Raw genomic sequence first — 25,424 nt, 5'->3', positions numbered from 1 at the left:
AGGGGAGTTAAATAAGATTATGGACGGATGCAGTGGAAATCCTTCAAGTAAAAATTGGGGGGGAAAAAGTACGCACACTGTTGGGATTTGGGATATGTTTTTGCTGTTTAAGGCACCATTTCAGGTTATGCAAATATATATATGGGGAATATTGGCTTTCATGATAAATCGGTTTCAGAAAGTGACAATTACCAAATAGCACAAAAAATGTTTTACGTGGGAAATGTATAAGATAAGCATTAAGACAAACATCTAAAAAGATGAACAAATTTACGTTTTGTCGCAAATAACTAGTTTTGCATACACAAAAGCATCACATGTACAGTATTATGTGCATAGTGAAAAGCTTGGCTTTTTATCTTGTGAATTTCATTGCAAATAAGTTGGGCGAAAATGCCGTGCAAGGCAGAGTTCCAAGATCAAAACCCCTGCTGAAGAAAAAGAATATGAAAGCTTGTCTCACTTTTGCCAGAAGACATCTTGATGATCTCTTTGGGAAAATACACTGTGGCCTGACAAGACGAAACATCACCTTTTTGAAAGTGTGTATCTCGTTATATAAGTTGGAAAATAACACTCCATTTCAGAAAAAGAAGATCATACCAATAATAAGACAGGGTAGTAAGATAGAGCAAGGTAGTGCGAATATCTGGGGCTGTTTTGCTACTTCAGGACCTGGAAGACTGACCACGAAACTACGAATTCTGATGTCTACCAAAAATCCTGTAGGAGAATATCAGTTCATGACCTCAACCTGAAAAAAACTTGGGTTCTGCAGCAGGACAATGATCCAAAACACCTGGAAGTCCACTTCTGAATGGCTGAAGAAAAACAAAATGAAAGATTTGGAGTGGACATTCAAAGTCCTGACCAGAATCCTACTGCGATGCTGTGGCATGACCTTAAAAAGGCAGTTCATGCTCGAAAACCCCCCAATGTGGCTGGATTAAAAAATGTTTGCTCAATTGACTGGACCAAAATTCATCCACGGTGCTGCAAGAGAATCATTGCAATTTCTTGCCAATGCTTAATTAGAGTTGATACTGCTAAGTGTGCCCCAGCCATTTAGGTTTAGGTGGCATTTACTTTTTCACACACGGCCATTCCACCCTTAATTGAAAAAAAAAAAAAAAATTAAAAACTGCATTTTGTGTTTACATGTGTTGTCTTTCACTAATTTAAATTTGTTTGATGATGGAAATCCTTTAAGTATGACGAGCAAACAAAAAAAAATCAGGAAGGAGGAAAACACCACTATTGTAAAAAAATGAAATAAGGCATATGAAAACCACAGTTCCACTTTACAGGGGGTCCTCGATTAATCGTGGAACAGTCAATAACAAAAAGGATTTTAGGCAATCAATATGAAACAATCAAATTTGAAAAATGTAAAGAGGAAACAGCCTGATTTCTTGAAAATATGTACGTCGGGAACATCATAAACCAAGGAATAACGAATATAAAGTAAGTTTCTTGCGGCCAAGACCACTATCCCTACTTTGAAGCATGGGGGTGGTAGCATCATGCTTTTGGACAGGACGACTGCACTGTATTAAAAAGACCATGACCGCGGGCATGTAGTGTGAGATTTTGGGGGAACAACCTCTTTCCCTCAGTCAGATCAATGAACATGCGTCATGGCTGGGTCTTTCAACATGACAATAACCCGAAGCACACAGCCAGGAAAACCAAGGAGTGGCTCCGTAAGAAGTATATCAAGGTTCTGGCGTGGTCTAGCCAGTCTCCAGTCCTAAACCCAAGAGAAAATCTTTGGAGGGAGCTGAAACTCTGTGTTTCTCAGCGACAGCCCAGAAACCTGTCTGATCTGGAGAAGATCTGTGTGGAGGAGTGGGCCAAAATCCCTCCTGCAGTGTGTGCAAACCTGGTGAACAACTACAGGAAATGTTTGACCTCTGGAGTTGCAAACAAAGGCTAATATACCAAATATTAACATTGGTTTTCTCAGGTGTTCAAATACATATTTACAGCTGTATCACATAAATAAATCGTTAAAAAAATCATACATTGTGATTTCTGGATTTTTCTTTTGAAATTATCTCTCTCACAGTGGACATGCACCTACGATAAAAAATTCAGACCCCTCCATGATTTCTTAGTGGGAGAACTTGCAATATAGCAGGGTGTTCAAATACTTATTTTCTTCACTGAACTTATCTGGTAATTCAAAGTCCATTTTATCTCTACTTTGGTTGAATTTTAAAACAGAATTAAAGAATTTAATTTTAATATTCAACCAAAGTAGTTATAATGAACTCACTGCTGCATTAACATGAACATGAAATACTGATGTGATTTTGATTCAGGCTATATCCACACTTCCAGTCAATTCAGATTTTTGCTTCTTTTTTTGTTTTTTTGTCCAGTGTGACATCTACATATTTGATGTTTTGCATGTCAGTGTGAACAGTAAAATCCATTTTTTTTTTTTCAAATTTGAACCAGGCCTCTTTCATATTTGAGTGCATTATGAATGTTGACAGGTTCATTTCTTTAATTATAATTTGTGAATTATTACAAGACATCTGAAAACCCTGTGTCTCGTGTTTATGTGCATGCATGTGATGTCACAGACTTATAAAAAAGTGGAAGGGTCAGATTTAACAAAAAAATCAGAATTGGCCATCATGCCCTGCTGTGGGGAACGTAGCTTTAGACTCAGATCCCACCGGAGGCATGAAAGAAATATAGCAAATGGCTGCTAGGGGCTGCCCAAAAAGTGGGAGGATTTTTTTAAAAAAACAGTAAACCAACAGTGTAAATCAAATTCACAGTCCTGTAAAGCCTTAGACTTAGTCCTGTTTTTTGGGGATAGTGTTTCTGGAATGGCATTTATTCAGTAATGATGCCGTGCCCAAAGAGTACCACTATGAATAGAAAATGAGTCGTGCAAGACCAGAGGCGAGTCGGGAACTTTTTTCATCAACCGCGGTTTTAATTACCAGGTGTAATCACTTGGCCTGTGTGCCTGCCTGTCGAAGGAGCTGACCTATGAATGTTTGAAATGTGTTTTTTAAATCAGTCAGTGCTTGAAAGATGTGAATTTAACCATGTTTTTGACTCTGTGTGTGTATGTGTATGTGTGTGTGTGCGAGTCTCAACGTCCTATAATAGAAGGCAGGCAGTGGGGAGAAGAATTATGGGCACTGAACAGTGTTGCGTGCGTGCCTAGCATGTTTAGCACCAAATGCGTTGGGCTCGGCAGACATGCTGCAGAGGAGAGTGCCTTTCCTTCTACATGAGCTAGACTGGTTCAAATTTGGTGACACGTAAACTTAACCTGTCCCGCAGTGTATTCACGATTTCACGCTCTGACATTCCCGGAGTATCTGCCTGCTCTGCTGTGAAGGCAAAGATGTCTTATTTGCTTGACTTTTTTTTTTTGGGAGGTATTAATATTTTCAGTTTTTTGATGTCCCTTACTAGGGATCCCAGTAGATGGATGTTATAGCCTTTGATATGACTTGATACCACCATGTGTCACGATAGCAGTATTGGTGCAACAGATCTGATGTGGCGTCTGTCAATCCGCACTTTGGCTTTAGTTTAAAGGGAAAAAGTTGATTATGGACAATATTAATGATCCACTGACTCATTACTAATTTTTGGAAATAGTACTTTGAAATGTGATATAAGGACTACTTTTGAAATGTTTTGAACTCCTTTTTGAAAGCCAGTAGCATATTAAGAATAATGCTCTAAAGATCTAGCTCACCTTCCCATAGTTATGGAATTAATAATGAGAATTATTGATCAATGAATTAAATAGATGGATGATTGGGAGCATTATTTGTGAAAATTTGTTCTAAAAAATGTACTTGTATGAATAAAGGCTGCCCTTCATTGGGCTGCAAACCACTTAAAAAGTACCTCTCGCCCAAAGTCGGCCCGGATAGGCTCCAGTTCACCTGAGACTCTAATGAGGACAAATGCTACAGAACACGGAGGGATGGGGAAAATGAAGGCCTCCTTGAATCGAAACATGGGCCTCTTATTTCCTTTCCCTTTCCTCTATATAATGACATATCTTGACAATTTGTGGTAGAATTTAAACAGACATAATAGAAAAATTGAGAAATGTGGCTCAAAACAAAGAGCATCACTCCTTAATAAAAGAGCCAAATTTAGACTTCATTGTGTATATATGCCAGGTTGCCACGCTGCAGAGTGTGACAGAAAATGTTTTTTGCACCAGGGTCAGAATAAAAAGGCCATTGTGTTATATAAGCATTGTTCTAGTCCCTCCACTCGCAATGCATAATGAATGCTGGAGACATGCGTAGACTATTGAATCGAAATACAAAGTAAGCAGGGTCTCGCTTTACATGGCAGCCTCATTTGCCTTCCCAATCAGCACGTGTAAAAGCACCCGTGGCATTGTTTTGTCTGCAGCTCGGAGCTGAGCCATGCAACAAAACCATACAACAAACACAAAAAAATGCTGAAAATGAGCTACTTGAGGCATTTGCTGCCCACTACACCTTGTAAAATGAACAATCCACCCCAAAATAAATAAACAGTGCAACCCTGATCCATTCATTAAATTCAACAATACATATTCATGGCTTGAGGTTTGCCCGGCACGGCGATCAGACGAAAGTCATCACCTTCAAGACAGTTTATGTCTTTTGTCATTTACAGCTCAATAAAGTGAAACGCGCGCAGGTAAAGTCATAAATGACAATAATCGGGACTGATGGGAAGCAATTATTTGCCATTTTAACTGCAGGGGAAAAGAAAAAGTGTGCAGGCATTAGTGTTATCATTGGTTTGGTTGTTGTCATTGTCACAAATGATGGTCCTATGTTGTGAGGTGTATTTTGCAGTGTCAATCATCGACCCTAAAGATGAGGAAGCGGCTTCAGGTCAGGTGTCGATAAAAGCAGGTAGCAGCTCTTGAGTGCGGGAGTCATTTGCATCATTAATTAGCCATCTGCCTGTTGTCGTTGTCCTGGCTCTGAATGCAATGCGCTCGCTACCTCGCTAAGTTTGACACATTTCAGAATGCGTTGGCAGTCAAATCAGTGTAGAAGTCATCATGGGAAGGGATCCGCTCCCCAAAAAATAAACAAATAAAATGACCCTGAATGAAAGCAATGTAAAGGCTGTCTTAAGGTAAGCCGGGACTGTCACAAGCGCTGCGAGTGGAAAGCTCTCCACGGTTCCTTATGTCATGAATTATTGATCAGGTCTTTGCTACTGTCAACTGTGCTCTGGTGTTTTCACATCTGTTGCCTTTTTTTCCCCTTTATCAAATGTCTTCTGCTCCTCAGCCCATTTCTCCTCGACATTATGGGCCATACAAATAAAATGTGACTGACGGATAGCCTGCCTCCTTAACCGGACTATTGTTTGCTTCTGTTCAGAGTGAGGATGGGAATGTAGTGGTGCGGAGCGACGCTCGCGTATCCTCCCTCACGCTAAAGTACGTCAAGTACACCGACGCCGGCCAGTACCTATGTTCGGCCCGCAGTGCCATCGGTGAAGATGAAAAGGAGGCATATCTGGAAGTCCACTGTAAGTATTCATATTACAATGAACCCCATCTATTCGGTGGGGAAAGGTGCCGAGCCCTATTTAGCAAAAATCTGTGGGTAAATGATGCACTCCTGAAAAGCTCTAAAATTGCCTCACAGTCCAACAACAAGGCATTTAAGCACTGCTTTTGTCTAAATGAAACACCTCAATGTACCTGACAAAACACATTGATTCCCCGACTTGTTAGTCAGGGCACTTGTACCCAGAATTACAAGTCACTTGGACTAATTGTTTGCAATGACTTAAGTTACGAGTGAGCTTCAGCACCTCCAGTCAAGTGAAAGAAGTTGAGAAATTAAGGTAAAACATCTTAGTGGAACCTTGGTTTGGTGTGCTTTTTCTTACACAATTTCAACATCACGTATATATTTTTCCTTTTTTAGCCTGCAGTATACACTACTTAAAATAGCAGTGCATGTGTCTCTGTCCTAGCTGCTCAGTACACTATGGCCAGGTCAACAATCATGGGGTTCTTGGTTTAGTTCCTACAATGGTGACATTACACAGATTTGGCATATTACATCAATGAGAGAGAGAGAGTTTCTTTCGGTTTGTCCCTTTCGGGGTCGCCACAGCGTGTCATCTCAGATGAACGCACATATATGTTTGGCACAATTTTTACGCCAGATGCCCTCCCTGACGCAACCCTTTTTAGGGAGTGGAGGCCCTAGTGGGATACGAACCCACAACCCCTGGTGTACCAAACCAGTGCTCTAACCACTGAGATAGGGGGCCTCCTGGCATATTACATCAATATGCAGTAATAAAGCCGTAATTACATCAAAGATTTGAATGAAAAAAATATTGGCCATAATTAAAAATAATCAAATTAAGAACAGTAATTTAGCTTGTTCTAATGTTCTAATCAATGTGCAAACCTTTTAATTGCGTGCTGGCTTGTAACCTTGAAGTCTCTTATTTTAGACGTTGGAACCATTGTAAACTGGTGATCTCTTGTGTTTAAAAAAAAAAATAAACTTTTAATATAATGACAGTTTATGATTAACAGAGGTCAACGTCTTTATACACTTGCATCACCGTTAAGAATGCTGACATAAATAACTGATTATTTTCAAATTTTTCAATGAGGAAAAAGTTTTGAAGTCCAGGAACTAAATGCCCAACCTGGAGATTATATTTCATGAACACCAATATCAGGAAACTTTTGCAATCCTAGCTACTTTGAATTAACCTGAACTTTTTGGGTAGTAGCAGCAGAGCCATGATCCGATTTCACAGCGACACATGACATGAGTTTGCAAAATCAGTAGTATACTGTTAAAAGTGATGGCAACCTTGGGGGGGCTTGTGCTATGCAGGCTGTCGCCCTGAGCTCTTCATCTGACAACTTTCTGTGTGGCAGTTCTTTTGCTTCCATTACCGCCTGACATTTTTCAATCTAATTCTCTTGCAAAGAAAGCAAACATTATGAAAATGTTGATGCATTTGCTGATTGGTACTAGTGTACACCCCAATCCATTTAAAAATAGGAACTTCTGCTCCTAAAAGTTTTTTTCCCCGCCACCTTTTGTCCAAAGGCTGTACTCAGAAGTAAAATCTGTAATTTTATACATACACACACACACACACACACACACACACACACAGATTTGGCTTCTCACAATTAAGATGCTTGTTGCGTATGGGACCAGCTGCTGGCTGGCACCCCTGAGAATTTACAGTGGAAAATAATTATAAAGCACTTAGGTTAAGGGATATTCATTGTTTAATTATTATTATTTTTTATTCATTCATTTACTCATTCATCTTCCGTTCCACCTATCCTCACGAGGGTAACAGCTATCTCACCTATCTTATGGCAAGAGACGGGGTACACCATGAACTGGTCGCCAGCCAGTGGCAAGACGCACGTATAAATAAGCATTGACACTCACATTCACACCTATGGGCATTTTAGAGTCTTCAATTAACCTACCGAGTCACTGATCATGTAGAGGTACACACACCTGCCTTTGGTGCGGGCAGCGTGGGATCGATTACCGCTCAGTGATGGTGTTGATATCTACCCTGTGACTGACTGGCGACCACTTCATGGTTTACCCCGCCTCTTGCCAGAAGCTAGCTGGGATAGGCTCCAGCTTTCCCGCAACCCTTGTGAGGATAAGCGGCTTGGATAATGACATGACAATTGACCTACCCTCACGTTTGGAAAAACCACACAGGCCTGCAAACTGCACACAAGCGGGTTACGAATGACGATCCTCAGAAATGTGAGGGAGATGTGTCGATGTACATGGTGCCACTTCATTTTTGTGTATGACATTTTTACAGTAAACTATAGGTCAAAGGGACAAATAACCTGAAGCAAGAGGTTTGATCTTGTTAAGTTTTCCATTTTAAACTATTCATAGTACCATTGCGATTGCCAGAGAGATGTGCGCACTGCATATTGTATACCAGACTTCTTTTGCCTTCTTGGTAGCCAGGACCTTGTGATGTAACCATTGTGCACGCGTACAACGTGATGAGAATAATTCAACAAAATTTTGTGCCACCTATGTGTGAAAGCACATTTGCTTAATTCTGCAATAACACCCGCTTTTGACGGCAATAGGGGCTAATAATGAGTAATCTGATGGATCAGAAATGGTTCAAATCCTTCAAAACCCTTTTCATAATTCATCGATACAGTGTGTGTGTGGGTCTGTGTTGGGGGGGGAACACGCATCTCATTTCTATCTGAATTGCTTTGATACATCACTCTGACGCAAACGGATGCTTTGAACACAGGTATCAGACTCATGATTAGAGGGCCTCCATTGACAATTTATGCATTTTGCATCAAAGATATGTAGCTTCAGTGCTAGGCTGTCCGATAAACACGTTGAATCATACCAGCCCATCTCAAAACACAGTTAGTGGGAGTATTTGCAATAACCAAAAACAATTTCATCACATTTTTGTCATTATTGCACCATTCCAAGTACATACTATATATGTTATTAGTGTGACAATACACTGTGGCGTCTATATTCTCTTTATCTTATAAAGGGACTTGGATGCACTTTTCATTTCAAGCATCGTTACACCTTTGAGCTCACGAGTTTAACAATCTGATGTATTTCTCTCAAGACACTCCTAAAATCCACGGCGAAGTGGCGGTGTACACCTGGGAGGGAAACGCTGTCAACATCAGCTGTGAGGTGCAGGCTCACCCAAGCCAAGTTACTATCGTGTGGCTGAGGGACGGACTGATGCTGCCCAATGCCAATACAAGCAACGTCAAGATCTTCAGATCGCCCTTGGCCAGCTACCTCCAGGTAAGATAGGCGCGCACTTGAACTGGCATCTCTTTGTGTCATCAAGATTTCATGAGGGTTTTTTTTCCCCCCCAGTTCTGTTGTTAGAGAATACAGTGAATAATTGACGGCCGGGAAACCCATGGCAACAAATAAAAATAGAATACAGTGAAGCCCTGTTCATCATCGGGGATATCTTCCAAACACACCCATTATGGATGGGTGTGTTTTTGTGACTGGTTAAGATTTTGCGTCTTTAAGAGGTGGCATTTGATGGCGGAAGTGAGATCAGGGAGTTTCTATAAATATCCGGGCAGAAGCTGTGGCCAACAACAGCTTCTGTGCTTGTGCACTCGTTTTTGTATTTTCCTGTTCTCATACATGCAAATCAGTCGCCTTTACGGTGAAGTAGGTTTTTTTCGAGGGGTGGGGTTCGTCATCACTGACGTCATAAGATGTTCTGTACTCCTTGAACATTGTCAGTTAGACCCATTACACACATTCATCATCCACACACAGGAAAACCTCTTCGGATCTATACAATTTATGTTAATAGGCTATTTTGAGTTTAGAACAGTGAATTTCACCGAAAGTCGACTCTAGATGAATGAAGAAAATAGGAGAGAAGGAAGAGTAGAAGAGCCAAGCGTGAATGACCAGAAAGTGGCAGTGATTAGTAAGGGGAAGTAAGAAAAGGCACGTAACAGGATGAAAAATAGAAAGACAGTTGGTCCTGATGACATACTAGACAATGTTAGAGAGAGCAGACTTCGATGGTTTGAACATGTTCAGAGACGAGAGAGTGAGTATATTGGTGGAACGGTGCTAAGGATGGAGTTGCCAGCCAAGAGAGTGAGAGGAAGACCAAAAAAAAAGATTAATTTAGAAGCATAATTAGTTTACTGATGTAAATATTAATTGTATTGAGCAACTGAGCGCTGTTAAAAATTGTCACAACACGGAATGAACCAACTTAAAATTCGGAAATGGCCAATAAAAACTAGACTTTAAATGATCAGGATTTTTGGGGCCGATCACCGTCCAGTGGGTTTAAAAAAATGTTTACACACAACCACAACCACTAGAACATCCTCCCCTGTCTTAATCACCGGTGACCGCAACACTTTTTTTTTTCAAAATGTTCTTTTTCTAATACAGTTAGCGCCTTGTTGTACTCTTTGGAGTCTTGCAGATTGCTTAATTTATTTAAAAAAAAAAAAAAAAAGAAATTTGCGGAGGCTTTGTGTATCTCCGCAGCCTCCCTGGAATGTTATTTTTTTGGTCACCTTTTTATGTCTCTGGTGTTTGATAAATGGTTGGAAAATAAATTGCTGACTGTGGCTCTCCTTTTCCAGGGCAATGCAGAAAGCATATTTTAAAAACCCATGTAATATGTCATTAACGACAGATTTACAGGATATCGTAGGGATTTCTGCAGGTAGATATGAATATGCATTACACTGGTAGAACAGAAATAATATCATCCTTATTGACAAGTATGTTAAAACAAACAAGAACTGTGTCCATGAGTGGGGGGCACTTTAGTAATCCATCAAAAAAGCCACTAAAACAAAATACACATTAAGAAAATATTACTTTATGTGGGATAGATGATTGTAATTTGTCTTTCCAGGTGACGCCGGCGTCAGAGAATGACTTTGGGAGTTACAACTGCACTGCTTCCAACGAGGTGGGCACAGAGGCCAAAGAGTTCGTCCTCATTCAAGCCGGTCAGTTTCAATTAAATAAAAATCCAACACAGGATGTTTATTTTTTTTCCCCCTTACTCAACTTCCTGTCCTTCACTTTGTCACAGAGGTCCCATCATCTCCATTCATCAATGAGGTGTCACCATTCTCCACCACTGCGCTGGTGCAGTTTGAGGAGCCGGAGTCCACCGGGGGTGTCCCTGTGCTCAAGTACAAAGCGGCATGGAGGACGCAAGGCAGGGGCAGCTGGTCTCAGAGAATCTATGAGCTCAAAGATGGTATGATGAAGCAGACACCCCACCCCTCCTCCTTTTGAATACATACAGAATTAGCAGGTTTTGTCCTGCCCGCAGTTTGCTGGGATAGGCTTCTGCATATCTGCGACCCGAGTGAGGATAAGCAGTGTAGATAATGGATGGGTGGGTGGGTGTATGTATGCTTTTGCCCTTTACTGTTTTTTTCTCTCCTTTTAATCTCTGTGCTCTTTCATCCACATCCAAATAAATTACAAAACAAAACACTACAACAGGAGTAGAACAGACTCACCTGTCAAAAAATGTAAAGGTTTAAAACTAAACCAGACTGTTTGAAATTGGTGGAGCCTTATAATTCAAACAACCCGAGAGTTTAAAATTTGGAAACATACTAAGCCTTTTGGGTAAAATCTGTACAAAACCTTTGGAGATCAAAACCGTGACAAAATACGTGACATTAAATGAAAGGTCTTTTTTTTGTGATCCCACCACAAAAGGGTATCACTGATGGCAAGGAGGCCAAATGATGCTAACCACAAAGTGAGGAAAGGACCTTTACGTTAGACCCTGGGGAACAGCTTGGTTTCTTACGCAAATTAGCCACACCATCAGTTGTTCCGTACACTTGGATTAGTGTTAAAAACGCTACCAAAGGCTCCACTGTATTTTTGTTTTCAAACAAGTATTAACTGCGAGCTTAGCTGCATTTTTCTAGTACAACCATCAGGTATTTCTACTCTGAGGCCAACATTTATGCTCTGAATGCTGAAAATGAACTTTAACATCGTTAGGTTCCATTGGCGACTTGACGATCACACACCTGCGGCCAGACACCACCTACGAAGTCAAGATTTCTGCCATCAACGGGAAGGGGGAAGGCGAAAGCTGCCCTGTGGAGCTCTTCAAAACGGAGCCTGTCCGTAAGTACCTCACATGCCAAATATCAACTTTTGATGTACAATTACTCCCATCTGGAATAAGCCTTGGAAAAAACATCAAAACACAACCATCAAACAAATAAGTTATATCCACTTTGGAAAGTAAACAACTCAAAGAAATGCAAAAACACTTAAAACCCAAATCCATCATTCCCTCCCATTTGTGAATTGCAATACCGTAGCGCCTTTGAAATAAACATTACAATACATCACAGCTAAAGGTCATCACGGTTACTGTTGCTCCAATAAATGCTCAGCAGCCACCGGCACTTCGTCACTTTGGAGACACACCTACGCTCAATTTTGAATTAACACTTGCAATTCATTAAGCTCACACAATGAATACACTTGGCCGCTACAATCACTACATAGGAATTAAGTACTGCCAATATAGATATTATTTAGCTGTCAGCTCCCTCTAGTGGCAGAAGAAGACACGACTCAGTCATGAGGATTTAATCAATAGGGTTATGGATTGTTTTATATAAGCAACTCAAGCAGTCTAATAAATACTTGCTAAATCCAAATTGAGGGGTTAACGGTTTCTACTGAAGTGTTTTGTATTTCAGTCACATTTGGGTGTATTTCAAGTGTTCATGATGAGCTCAGCTCAACTTCATCCCGACCTTGGCAGCATCCTCATTAAGTCGAATGGGAATTTATCTGTCCACATGAATGATCACCCTGTGTTTTTCTTTGTTTTAAGATGACGTTGATGTTTTTTTCTCAGGAGACACAGGTTTGTTGTATAGTAACGATGATTAATGTAGCTTGTGCAGATTAGTTTCAATTAATTTTAGAATTTAGCCAAGTGTCTTAGTTTTTGGTAGTCTTTTGAATGCTTTTGAATTTTCACACTGTCCGCAAGTACAACATATAGCCGCCTTTTTTCCCACGTCTGTGGTCTGTTAAATGGCATTGACACGGAACAAAACATTCATCCACTTCCCAAGCCGCTTATCCTCACAAGGGTCGCAGGAGTACTACACCCTCAATTGGTTGCCAATCAGTCGCTGGGTACATATCGACACCATCACTGAGCGGGAATTCAACCCACGCCGCCTGCACCAAAGTCAGGCGTGTGTGCCACAACAACATCAGTGACTCTAGGGACATAATAGATCTAGTTATTTTCCACTTTTGGAAGAAGAACTACAGCCTAAACAAAGGTGATCCAATTATCTAATTGGGGGTTGCTGTGTAAAAACGTACACAGTCTTGGCAATGTTCTGGCTTCCCTTGTTTCTGTGGAAAACACAAACGTGGTTAAATGCCAGGCCTTGTGTTGCAGCTCTGATGAGTCCATTTTACGGGATTTTTTGTGTAAAAGGAGGCCGTGGTGACCGAGAATATTTTATTTCCTCCCCATCCCAAAGGTCATCCAAACAGGAATAATAAGTACTATCTAATTAGCGCCATGTGAATTGGTAAACGTCAGAGTGATGAATCAAATGTTCCATATCAAAAGGCAAACATTGCTGTTCTGGGTTCAGCTTTGTCCTGCAGACTATTTGGATTGTTCCCCTCAGTATTGACTCATCCGTCTCGGTCTGTGGTAGCTGAAGACATCTGCTGCCCTTTTCACACACACGAGATCCATCTTCCCCTCTGATGCCCCATTTCAAAGTTTTAGCATGCAAGTCACATGTCCTGTGTTCTATTCTTCATGCCTGTTGTCCTTTTTTCCCTTCTCCCTTTCAACCATTCATACATGTGCATTTCATTCGAGTGTTATTCTGCTTGCATGGCACTGTGACGACTTCCTCCCCTACGGTCTGCAGAAGGTAACTTGACGTTGAGACGGATTGCTTTGATCTGCAAATGCTGCTATTAAACGGCACATTAATTGCTTTCAAGCAGACACGCAGCAAATTGAAGCTAAACCCCATTAATCAATTGACTGGGCGTCTGCCTTGTCAGGATTAATGAGAGCTAGAGCTGGTTTCCTAAGCAATGTTTTTCACTTTCACTTGAATTGTTATAGAGAGAAAGTTACCTGTGGAATGCACATTGGAGCGGAACCTCTGGAGTCAAACACGAGTGACTCTAAATTGTTCAAGTTTTAACCCATTCATGGGCACGGTGGCAATTTTTTAGCCTTATTGAGATAAAAGTACACAGGACACAATCAAGAAAATACACTTCTTTTTCATTTAACGCATAAAACAAATGGCAAAAAAGATGTACCCTCTCGTGGGCAGCGTCCCAAAAGTGGGACGATTATGTTATCAGTTCTGTGAAGTGATACATATTTGAGATATATTTATTAAATAATTCTTATTCTAGAACGACACTTACGCATTAATAATACTGATGGATTAGCATTTTGAAGAACAACTTGATTGCATACTGACCTTTCTCCCTTTCTTCTCTTGGAAAACACTCCATAGGTACTTGAGGCCACCATGTTGGGTCAGGAAGGAAAGAGAAATAACTCCGTGCTAACTTTGACTGATGAATTATCCGCTCGTGATACCAAATTATGGCTTCAGATTAAAACACTTAAATATTTTGATATACTGAAGGATATAATGCGTGAAAATCATGATGTCCCAAAAATGGGACGCTGCCCACGAATGGTTTAATATTTTGACAAACCAAATAATGTAAAGACAAGTTTCAGACTGTCACCATCTTAACCTAAATTTACTGTACCGGCAATATAACACAAAACAAAAGTACAAACCTCAATTCCATTGAAGTTGAGACTGTGTAAAAGGCAAAAAAATAAAATAAAAAATCGTATTTAAATGAAAACGTATCAAAGTATGTATTTTATTCTGACAACAGTTGTAGCGATTTTTTAATTTATTTTTATTTCTGCCACCATTTTAAGTTAGTGCGCATCACTTCTCTGCATGTCCTCGTAGCTTCACCCAAATTTTTTTTAAAGTTTATTTGAAAAAGCACGCAGCCCCCTGAAAGATGCATTTTGGAGAGGGTATGTTTCATAAGTATAGTAGTGATTTACCTCAGTCATCATCGCCCATTTCTTTTTTGTCATCACTGGTACTCTTTTATAGTGGCAGCATATAAAAAGAGAATGTCAAAAGAAAAAGCCGTTTTGTTTGCCTTTTTCAGCAGAGTTTTTCAAGAATAAAAAAAAAAACAAACACCTTTAGGGGCGTTCGACTCTAATTAATGCTCTCTCCCACACAACTCCCTTTTCCACAGTTTGTTCTGGTTCTCAATAAGCAGCTTTTAGTATTCATGCCGAGAGACTTTGCTAACAAAGTCATTGCCTCTCTGTATTGTTGCCTTGCAGTCACACGCTGGTTGGACGGAGTCAGAATATAAAGTCGAACCACAATGCTCCTTTTCCTGTTTGTTGTCTTTTAACACAGATACTAAACTATTCTCCATAGCTGTTAGAGCTACTAGTGCTTCATTTAACCTTGGTTATCTAAATCCTGAGACACGTCGAGGCCGAGTTGCATAAAAGTCATCTGGTGCTAATTTGTTGTACTCTATGCATCCATCAACGTTTAGTCAGTGAGGGGGAAAAAAAAAAAGCTCGGGAGGCACGGAATAGGCATGGGGGTGGGAGGTTATGGTCAGTCAGTCATTTGGATGCTGTTTGAGTGCCACTCAGACTGAATCAGACGAGCACGCACCCGTGCATCATTTAGTAATGAGTGTGACTCCACCATCTGGAGGCAACGCTTGTAAAAGAGGGCCAATGACCTGAAAAGGACCACGACAGTAAAGACTGCCGACACTTTGGAAAACTTTCCACCTTCATCTTAACTTCTAAAGACGAAGCGCTTCCCCTCCCTCAATAACACATCTCGCCCACTGCAGCTTTTTTTTTTTTTATTTCATAGAAATGTTGGTAACATTCCAGTTGTTTCCTGCCTGTAGGAAAACCAAGTCCTCCCAAACTGGAAGCAGTGCTCCAGCCAATAGGCAATTCCCTGAAAGTCAGCTGGACCAAGCAAGATGACGGCGGACTGCCCATCATCCATTACCTTGTGCTCTTCAAACCAGTGAGTATGGAGGGAGGTGGAAAATTGTTCAAGTTCAATCTAGTTTAATGCACTCCTCCGGAGAGAATTTTGTCTCAGGGATGGAAAAAGCCACATTACATGACATCCATAGGAAAGAAACAAGAACATCACAATAGAAAATACACTATAGTAGATTGCCAAAAGTATTTGTTCACCCGGCTTGGGTCACATATCTCATATTTTGGACATTTCCAACCTTGTGGTAGCATTTTGGAGATGGCCCCTTCTTGTTCCAAAAGTGCATAAGTGGGCAAATCAAGGTTCATAAAGACACAGATAAGAGCATTAGATTGGATGAACTCGACTGGCCTAAGGACCTCCATAGCGTGGTGGCACAGCTGTAGAGTGTTAGCCTCACGGTTCTGAGGACCGGGTTCAAATTCCAGCCCTGCTTGTGTGGAGTTTGCATGTTCTCCCCGTGCCTACGTGGATTTTCTCTGGGCACTACAGTTTCCTCCCACATTGCAAAAAACAGGCATTAATTGGAGATTCTAAAATTGCCCCTAGGTGAGATTGTGAGTGTGTTATCTTCCTGATGCCACTTCTACCTCACTTCCTGATCCAGCCTCTCCATGGTTTCCTTTCATGGTGTAGAAACGGTTCAAATCTTGCAGAAGGTCAGGTAACTGTGGTATTCTGGAGACCAAACAGCTTTCCTCAGCCGTAGGTTCTCAGGCTGCTGTTAACACCTGCCATACACTGGGTTACTAGACAGGCCAGCATCAGCAATTCCAATGGCTCAATTCATTCACCAATTCATTCCACAGACGTGGCATGAGACCCAAAGCTTGCGTAATAACCTCCAATCAGTGAGTCCAATTCAACCAAAAAAGATATTAGAAGGAAACACTAGAAAACAAAGTAACAGGCGCCCTTCTCCATGTTGCCTGAAGAGCAGCGCCAACATTTAGAATCCTGTGCTTAGAAAGATTGTACTCTTGTCCTAACTACTGTACATATCAGTAGAAGTGTTGGGAATTAACAATTTAGGATGATATGGAGTGTGTTGCAGATGATAGCTGCCACTGTCCTTGTACGAGCGCCAAGATGTATGGAGTGTTACGTTAAAGTCAAATTTGAAATCCTTATCTCGTTTTAACAAAAAAACAAACAAAAAATAAAACAACAACAAGTGCTTGATACCTAACCCCCGTTTGAAAACCTAAGTTTAAAACCTAACGTTGTCTTAAAACCCACTTTTGAAAATATAACTGCGGCTTGAAACCCAATTTGTAAATCCTATTCCTAGCTTCAAACATAATTTCCAACCCAACCCAGACTTCAACCTTAATTTCAAACCCTAACTTTAAACTCTAACCCTGTCTTTGAATGCGCACACAGGCAACGTAACCTTCATTTGAAACCTTAACATGATCTTGGAATAATCTTACTCATGTAACAAAACTGTAAATTGAAACTCTAACCGAGGCTTGATATCTTAACATGACACCCTCACTTTGGTTTGTGTAACCAAAACTTTATTTTGAAACTGTAACCCAGGCTTTCAATCTTAATAACCTTGGCAATAAACCTCTTGTAACCCTAACCACCTTGAAGACTGTCTTCAAAACCTAACCATAGTTTGAAACCAAAACATATGTCTGTTGAAACCCTAATTTCAAAATCTATCCACAGCCTTCGACCCTAACCCTGGCTTGAAATCTTTACTTGTGTCCGAAACCCAGGAACAAAACTTTGTGTATTCCTAACACAGGTTTGAAACCTCAACACAGGCTTGAGACACTAATTTAAATCCCTCACCCCGGCTTGAAAGCCTAATTTGAAACCCTATCCTTGTCAGCCTGCATCGTGTCTTTATAGAGCTAGAGAAAGGAGAGGGTACCCGGAGGGTACCATCAAGGCTCTGCATCCGGGATCGGCTCCGAGCCCCTTCCTGTTTGCAGCGGTGATGGACAGGTTACCAGATGAGGTTAGACTGGAATCCCCATGGACCATATAATGTTAGCAGATGACATGATCTGCAGTGAAAGCGGGAGTAGGTGGAGAAACATTTAGAAAGGTGGAGGCTGGAAAGGAGATACATGATGATTAGCCAAAGTTAAACAGAATATATGCACATGAACGAGGAAGAGTGAGGCTACTGAGAGAAGAGAGAGCAATGGTGGAAGATCCAGGCTCAACAGGTATGTGAGGGGTGGTATGTGATAGTACAGTCTCTGATTGTGGTGAAGCCGGGTATGATGAACAACTTGGAGATAGTGGCACTGAAGAAGCGACAGCCAGATATGAAGATTTTGAGGTTCTCCTTAGGAGCTTGGATAAAATTAGAAATGAGCTCATCAGAGGGAAGAGCAAGGTTAGATGTTTTGGAGACAAAGTTGGAGAGCGCAGATGGCTTGTATTGATTGAATGATGATGAGGATGGAGCTGTCAGGCAAGAGAGCTGGAGGAAGACCTAAAAGAAGATTGATGGAGTTCGTGTGGGAGGACATCACGGCAGTTGGTGTTACAGATGGTGATACAGAAGATAGGCGCAGATGGAAAAGGATGATGCGCTGTGGCGACCCCATACAGGAGAAGCCGAAAAGAAAAGAAGAGCATTGCTGACAAACTTTCATTTGAGTCACTAACCCTTCTTTGAAAGCCAAATTTTAAAACCCTGACTTCAAAACCTTACCCTCAATCAAAACTGCCTGATAAATCCCTGAATCTGAAGCCATAAGTTTGGCTTTAACCTTAATTTGAAATAATTTTGTTTCCCTTTAGAATCACTCGCCCCAGTGGAAACCCGAAATTCGCATGCCCAGTGTCAGCGACTACATATTCCTGAGCGGCCTGGAGTGGGATACAGAGTACGACGTCTCCGTGGTGGCCGAGAACCAGAAGGGCAAATCGCAACGGGCGAGCGTGTCCATCAGGACGTCTGTGCAGCCGGCCGTCATGCCAGGTACACTTCCTTCCTTCCTTCCTTGCTTCCTTCTTCCCAGCTCACTTACTTACGCTCTAACACTGCAACTAAACTCAAACACACTGATAAGCAACACTCAAAGCTCACCTTCTAGTTTTGCCCTGTAAAAATGACAACTTACTAAATCTACAGAGCTGGAGAAAATAGATTTGCTCGTGCAGCGGCGAGGGGAAAAAAAACGCTTTTCCGGAAGAATTCCGGCCACCGTAAACCTTTGACAACCGTCACTAATTGAGCTTAAGTTTGCTCCTGCAGAACTGGGCCAGGTTAACTGAATCGCCTCCCCCTCAATAACAGTCATCATCTTCAGTCTAACGGTGAAAGCGAGGTTGATATGTGCTGTCTAAAAAAAGCGCTGCTAACTGAAGGCTGTCCGTACCCTCCGACGCCATCTTGTCCATTCATCAAACGCCATTTTCCTGCTATGTGGTTTTCACTTCACCGTATTGCTCTGTTTCCCCCCCCACTTTTTTTGTTGGATGTTTTCACCTTTTGGTTTTCAAGACGACATATTTTCACTTTTCTCTTCCTGTTTCCCCCCCCATGCCCTTCTCTTTTTTTCCCCCCTCATCCTCCTTTCCCTCTCGCCCTTCCAATGTTCCTGATCGCCCGTTTCCGGATATTGCCATCACAGCCACTCAGGGCTCTCCATCCGTGACATGCTGTGCGGTCTCACTCATCCTGTCTGGCATCACCGCGTTGCTGCTCTCGTAGTTTTGGCGGCGGCTTCCCGTAAACCACGCGAGAAGAGCCCGGCTGTCTCTGCGCACACTTTTCAAAAAGCAGACTGACAGACTCGGGTGTGTCACGTGTGTGACGGAACTGAACCAAAGGCAGTGGAACCCCCCCCCACCAACCCCCATCCCGATCAGATTGAACGTGAAGCGCGTTTGACGACATAGATGAGTGATAGTTGGCAGCAGCAAACTAGAACTGAATCTACTTCTCAACAGCTAGTCTTTTTACTTTAAATACTGGGTGACTGCTCAACTGTACTGCTCACTGAAGTGTGTGTGTGTGTGTGTGTGTGTGTGTGTGTGTGTGTGTAAATTATGTAAAAACTGACCCAACCTTTACGCCAAAAAAAAGTTAACAGGAAAGAGCCTAATTATATTTGAATAATATAGACGCTGTATTACAAGTTGTGCTTTAATGTGACACATTACTTCTGCATGTAAGTGTTTCAAAAATACCTAACCGTGTTTTCTACAATGCTAATTCAAGGGTGCTATTTGTTCTTTTTTTTTTTTTAATCCGGAGTTGCGTGCCTGTTTTAAGAGTGTTATTTATGTATAACATAGTACGTTACCGTCAGTGTTTCCCAACCTTTATTCAACCAAGGCACCTATTTTACATTGGAAAAATTGTCACTGCTCACCGCAAAACAAAAAAGTCGGAATATACTGTATTATGAGGTACTGTATTGATCCCATCTCACTTTACTCTCAAATGCACTTCATATTTTGAGAAACATGGTGTTGATTGTGTGAAGGGCAACAGATAAATTTTTAACTTTTACCATGTAGTTGAAGAGCATTTGTGTTCTGCATACATCAAAGCCATAAATAGATGAACAAAAATGGGCTATTTGTCATTAAAAAACAATATTTTGGTGGACTTTCCCCTGCCCCAACCTGTTGTAATCTCATGGCAGTGGTTGGGAATCAGTTTTACATTGTGAAGGTAAATAATTAGAATGTCATAACTATTGTAAAAGCTCAAATCTAACACCAAATAAATAAATGGATTACATCCGTGAATGAGGACTTTTGCATCTGAAATAAAACACTGCACAAAACGCAGGTGAGTTGTTGGTACCTCTGCCCCAACCATTTGCAGATTATTTTGCTATTTATATCCTACAGCGTTGCACACCCCCTTCTGTGTTATCTGTGTCAGACTTGGACGAGGACGCGGGCTTCCCCATGGGCATTATGCTGTGGGCGGGCATCCTGGTGGTGGCGTTCGTGCTGCTGCTCTTGGCTGTGGACGTCACGTGCTACTTTGTTAACAAGTGCGGCCTCATCATGTGCTTGTGCGGCAAGTCGGCCTCCGGCACCAAAGGCAAAGACTTGGAAGAGGGCAAGGCCGCATTCATGTAAGTAGCCATGCAATTTTGAATGAATGGTCCCTACGCTGTGAGCAGGACTGAATGAAAGCCTGGTTGTACGGCAAGAGTTACTGTAGAAGATTTCGTCCCTCCATCCATCCATTTTCTTTGCCACTTATCCTCACGAGGGCTGCGGGGAGTGCTGGAACCTATCCCGGCTCTCAACGGGCAAGAGGCAGGGTACACCCTGAACTGGTTGCCAGCCAATCGCAGAGCACATTGAGACAAACAGACACACTCACAATCACACCTTGGGGCAATTTAGTGTCCAATTAATGTAGCATGTTTTTGGGATGTGGGAGGAAACCCACGTAGGCACGGGGAGAACATGCAAACTCCACACAGGCGGGGTCAGGATCGAACCCAGGCCCTCAGAACTGTGAGGCTAATGCTTTACCAGCTGATCCACCGTGCCGCCAATTTCGTGTGTCATAAATGGTTATTTTAAACTCAAGCACTTTCCGAGTGAGTTTCTGCCCATCATCAGTTTCCGAGTTTCGTATGTGGTATTTTCTCAAAAGATAATTACAACCTGCCAATGTGACTTCATTTTTCCTTTTTTTTTAATGTTCCTGACTCATGCTGTTCCTGGATCTTTATGGGGTGTTTTTTTATACTTTTTTTTTTTTATATCGTTGTTATGTTCTTGTTCTGCCCTTGGGTGGCGCAAAGGTTTTTAAAATACTAAACTCTGGGATCGGGAGGCTCATATTTTCCCAATACTGTGGATGTGCAGTGCGGAGTCACCTTGGAGCTCCGAGTTGGAAGTGCGCATTTAGCTTTAAAAAATAAGTTCACATCTGGCTCGCAGCTCGTAGAGCAGGTTAGGAAGACCGCTTTTAGTTTTCAAAATAAAAGTTCACATCTGGCACTTATCGACACCAACATTTTTCACATCTGGCCAGATGAAAATGTCCCACAAAGAAATAAGCACTTAATACTGATAAATATTGGTTGCTGCAGTCTACAGAATTCAAATGATGGCATTTGGTGGCTTTACAGCAGTCACATTGGAATTGCCACTAGAATTCTTTCCATGTGGATTTCAAGCAGACCTCTGCTCGTAAAGATTTATTTTCAGAACCGCTTACCTTCACTCGGGTTGCAGGTGTGCTGGTTGTTACCGATTCGTTTAACGTGTATTAGCGAGTGTCTACGATTGCCGATACATTCTTACACAATAACGTGACTTATCAGTGACTACGTATTGTTATTTTACTAACTAAAAGCTGACTTCTGGTCACCGAGATGCTGCGTTATCATCGAAGTGTCGAGGTGATTCCATTGCCATGGTTGCGACTACCCTTTATAGAGTTGAAATAAAACAAAAATGTCAAGACAAGCATATTGGCTGTATTTGGACGGGAAACAGACTACACACTGGTCGCCAGTGCACATGCACAGTGCGCATCGCCACGACTGGCAAAAATAGGAGGCCAGCTTGCTAGAACGCGCCTTTATGTGCGTGCACTCGACGCATTGGCCGCACCTGAATCAAGCGATGAGGTGGATGATAGTCGAATGTCTTTTTTTGGGGGGGCAGGCCGTCACGCGATCAACCAAAACTGCCTCGCAATCGACGCATTGAGCACCCCTAGTGTAACTGAATTTCCTTTGACATGGCTTATTATGGTGATGACTTTCAACGTAAATGCGCTCGCAGTACATGAAGAAGCTCTGAACATGTGCATTTGGCATCACTTCCGTTCATGCTCAGTACGGTTAACTTGCATTTCCTGTTTGCGAGTGAATACTGATTGTTCAGGAGCAGGCTTGTTTAGTTCACAACGTTTATGAAATAAATTAATGTCAAGACTACACAAAATAAGCGACGTCTTTCAATATCTATTTTTTTCTACTCGTAAAAAAATTTACGCGCGTGATTTTTCGTGCTCGACTGTGGTGATTTGCGAGTGCGAATCCAATGTGAGTGACTGCATTTATATGACAACTGTTATGTAGACAGGGACAACTTAAGAACCCATCAATCCTGTTTAAAAATGCATCGTTTTAAATGACTGACATGCAAATGCATCAAAGGCTGAACAGGATACAAATGAGTGTGACCCTTGTGAGAATAAGCGGCTTGGAAAATGGATGGATGTCTTCAGCTGTTTTTGCATTTCTGTGTTTTCAAAAGTCATTTCATTCACAAAGTCGGTGTCCTGTGTCTGTTCCACAGTAAAGACGAGTCCAAAGAGCCCATTGTGGAAGTCCGAACGGATGACGAGTGCACGGCTAATCACAACGCAGCAGGGCCAACGGAACCCAACGAAACCACACCCCTCACGGAGCCAGAGTAAGTTGAGCTGGCAGCCGCAGAAAATGTTTGATTTCTTTTTTTGTTTGTTTGTTTGTTTGTTTTTTGCTGCTCTTTAATATTCTTATCAGCTGTTGTACATTGCACTCCACTTCCAAGAATTCACTTTCGCCCCTCCCCGACCAGGACAAAAATTGACCCGTTCTCACGCACTTCTTTCAGACAAGTTCTGGATATTCTTGAGTGGAGTCCACTGAGAGTATGTCGCTTTTCAGGAGTATTTGTGTAGTGTGCGATCCTACAAATGCTGAAGCAATACGAGTAGAAGACAGCGAAAGAAAGGCCTAAAGTAAAGCTTAGATGTGATTGAACCCATTCAGGTGGTTCTGCGTGCTATTCTGCTTGATTTCCCAGTCAGTATTCATGTTGGTGTGTGTATGGGATGCAACCCCGCTTTGAATGTCCACTCACAGCATGACTTTCGTTGTTTCTCCTTATAGACTTAATAGCTGCTTTTTTTTTTCTTTTTTTCCTCTTTCTCGTTACTGTCGTCGTCATTGTTGATTTGAGTTGCTTTTTCTTGTTTGTAAGGCCGACTAACCCTCTCGCATGCCGCTCTGGCCCACCCCTCCTGTGTCACAGTCACCCTGGTGTCTAGTCTGTGTGTCTCTGTTCTCTCCCTGCTCTCTCAGGCTGGCGGCTTTCACTGCTGCCCTGGCACTGGACACGCTCTCCTCTGACACAGCCACAGCCACCATTGACCCTGCACAGGACAGCCCCTCTAGCGAGACCACCATTCTCACGTGTAGCCTCTCCACTCCGGCCAACGATCCCTCGCCCACGCCCATCCCGGCGCCCGCACCCAGCCCGGAGGCAAACGCGGCCCCTCCGACTCCCCCAGTTTGCAGGGCCGCTGTTGAGGCCAAGATCGCGCCGTTAGTTGAGCAGAGGGGAGGCGAGTGGGTGGCGGAGGAAGAGGAGAACAAGAAGAGCGACGCTCCTCCAAGCACCCCTGATCTGACTCAAAAACCCGGGACCCCCATTCCACCCAAGCGCAGACACTCTCCTAAACTTGCTGCCCTGAGGGCTAAAGCTAGCCCGCCTGTATCTCCGTTGGCCGCAGACCACCCTCTTACGCCAGACACCAAGGAAGGGGCTCCCACTCCGCCACTCATTCCTAAAGACCCCAATTCAAACAGCGCCTCTGACAAACCTGCCCATCCGTCCTCCCCTCATGACCCCCGGCCTAATCCCCCATTTTCAGCCATCCGCAGTGCTCCAAAAATGCCGGATGCCGAAGAATCACCCCCTGTAGTCCAGGACATTCCCACGCCTGCTAGTGACCTCCTCACGTCACCGCCCCACATGTACGACTTCCTCGCCCGCGACATTTGCCTCAATAACGCCACGTTTGACTTAGAGCTGAGTAATGGCACGGAGAGACCCTCAGACATCCCCGACGACCTCATTAGCTTAGAGAGCCCGCCCTCTGCCCCATCTCTGCCCAATGGAGACGGAGCAGACGTCCCCCCCTCAGTGGACGGACCAGAGACTCTGGCCAAGATCGCTCTTGCTGTCAACGATGAGTACGGCTCCCTTTAGAGCTTTATGTGTGTGTGTGTGTGTGTGTGGTGTGTGTGTGTGTGTGTACGTGTGAGTGAGTGAGTAATTTGTGGATTCATTCATTCACCACCACATCTCGCCATTGACCACACACATTTTGGAAGTGGTCTAATTAAGTCTAGAGTCCTAATGCTGACTGAGGAGTGAGGGTCGGATCTTACAAATCGCTAGCGTTGGGGTGAAACTTTGTATGGGATTGGGTGTTTTAGGGCGTGAAAAAAAAAATGTGGGGGCAAATGGCTTATAAAAAAGAAAAAGTAGTTCAATATAACAGTTATATCGTACGGCATTCCTGCTGCCGTTATATCAAGGTTGCCCTGGACTTTGAAATGGCGGAACCCCAACACGTCGCTTTCAACCCAGATAGACTCTCAAGACCGCACAGCGCTTGCAAAAGTTTTATTATGTCATTTGAAATCAGTGAAAGCGTACCATGATGATCATTTTTGAGCAAAACTCTTCTTAACGTGTCATGCAACTACTTTTCCTTGTGATGATCATTCGACCAGAATGAGTAAAATTAAGTCTTAAACTAGTTCACACACCAAAGCAAAAATATTGGTGTCCCTGCCTGACACACTGACGGGCATTCCGCCTCTGTTAACGCCTGTTACAACATTGTAATAGGACAAGGCGAGTGTGTTGAATGGCCTGAGTTGAAAAGTTGGGAAGGATTTTATTAATCCATTTCAAACTGACCGTAATGGGTCAATTCGAAGCTAGGATACAGTGCAGTTCCTTCCACAATCTAGAACAGGGGTCTGAAAAATCTTGACAC

The 25,424-nt window shown here is 42.4% G+C and overlaps 1 protein-coding gene and 1 long non-coding RNA gene across 8 annotated transcripts in view; one reads left to right on the top strand and one right to left on the bottom strand.

Annotated features, from left to right (window-relative positions):
• LOC133505039 (uncharacterized) overlaps positions 1–25,424 on the bottom strand; it is a 106,025-nt gene that overhangs the window by 16,295 nt on the left and 64,306 nt on the right. The gene's annotated exons all lie outside the window — the stretch shown is intronic.
• The window catches only part of ncam1b (neural cell adhesion molecule 1b), a 95,298-nt gene that overhangs the window by 66,938 nt on the left and 2,936 nt on the right, over positions 1–25,424 (top strand). For 4 of the 7 annotated variants that reach the window (XM_061827885.1, XM_061827886.1, XM_061827888.1 and 1 more), the window contains 10 exons: positions 5,385–5,535; positions 8,650–8,837; positions 10,450–10,546; positions 10,633–10,803; positions 11,571–11,699; positions 15,579–15,703; positions 18,452–18,632; positions 20,553–20,751; positions 22,946–23,062; positions 23,716–24,609. In XM_061827885.1, coding sequence (XP_061683869.1) covers positions 5,385–5,535; positions 8,650–8,837; positions 10,450–10,546; positions 10,633–10,803; positions 11,571–11,699; positions 15,579–15,703; positions 18,452–18,632; positions 20,553–20,751; positions 22,946–23,062; positions 23,716–24,609 — 2,252 coding nt within the window. Of the gene's footprint in view, positions 1–5,384; positions 5,536–8,649; positions 8,838–10,449; positions 10,547–10,632; positions 10,804–11,570; positions 11,700–15,578; positions 15,704–18,451; positions 18,633–19,287; positions 20,429–20,552; positions 20,752–22,945; positions 23,063–23,715; positions 24,610–25,424 lie in introns of those variants that run through there. The other 3 variants (XM_061827890.1, XM_061827891.1, XM_061827892.1) reach the window with 3 other exon arrangements.

This window comes from Syngnathoides biaculeatus, chromosome 8, assembly GCF_019802595.1.
Source record: "Syngnathoides biaculeatus isolate LvHL_M chromosome 8, ASM1980259v1, whole genome shotgun sequence".
NCBI classification, from domain to species: domain Eukaryota; kingdom Metazoa; phylum Chordata; class Actinopteri; order Syngnathiformes; family Syngnathidae; genus Syngnathoides; species Syngnathoides biaculeatus.
This window is presented reverse-complemented; position numbering and strand designations above follow the sequence as displayed.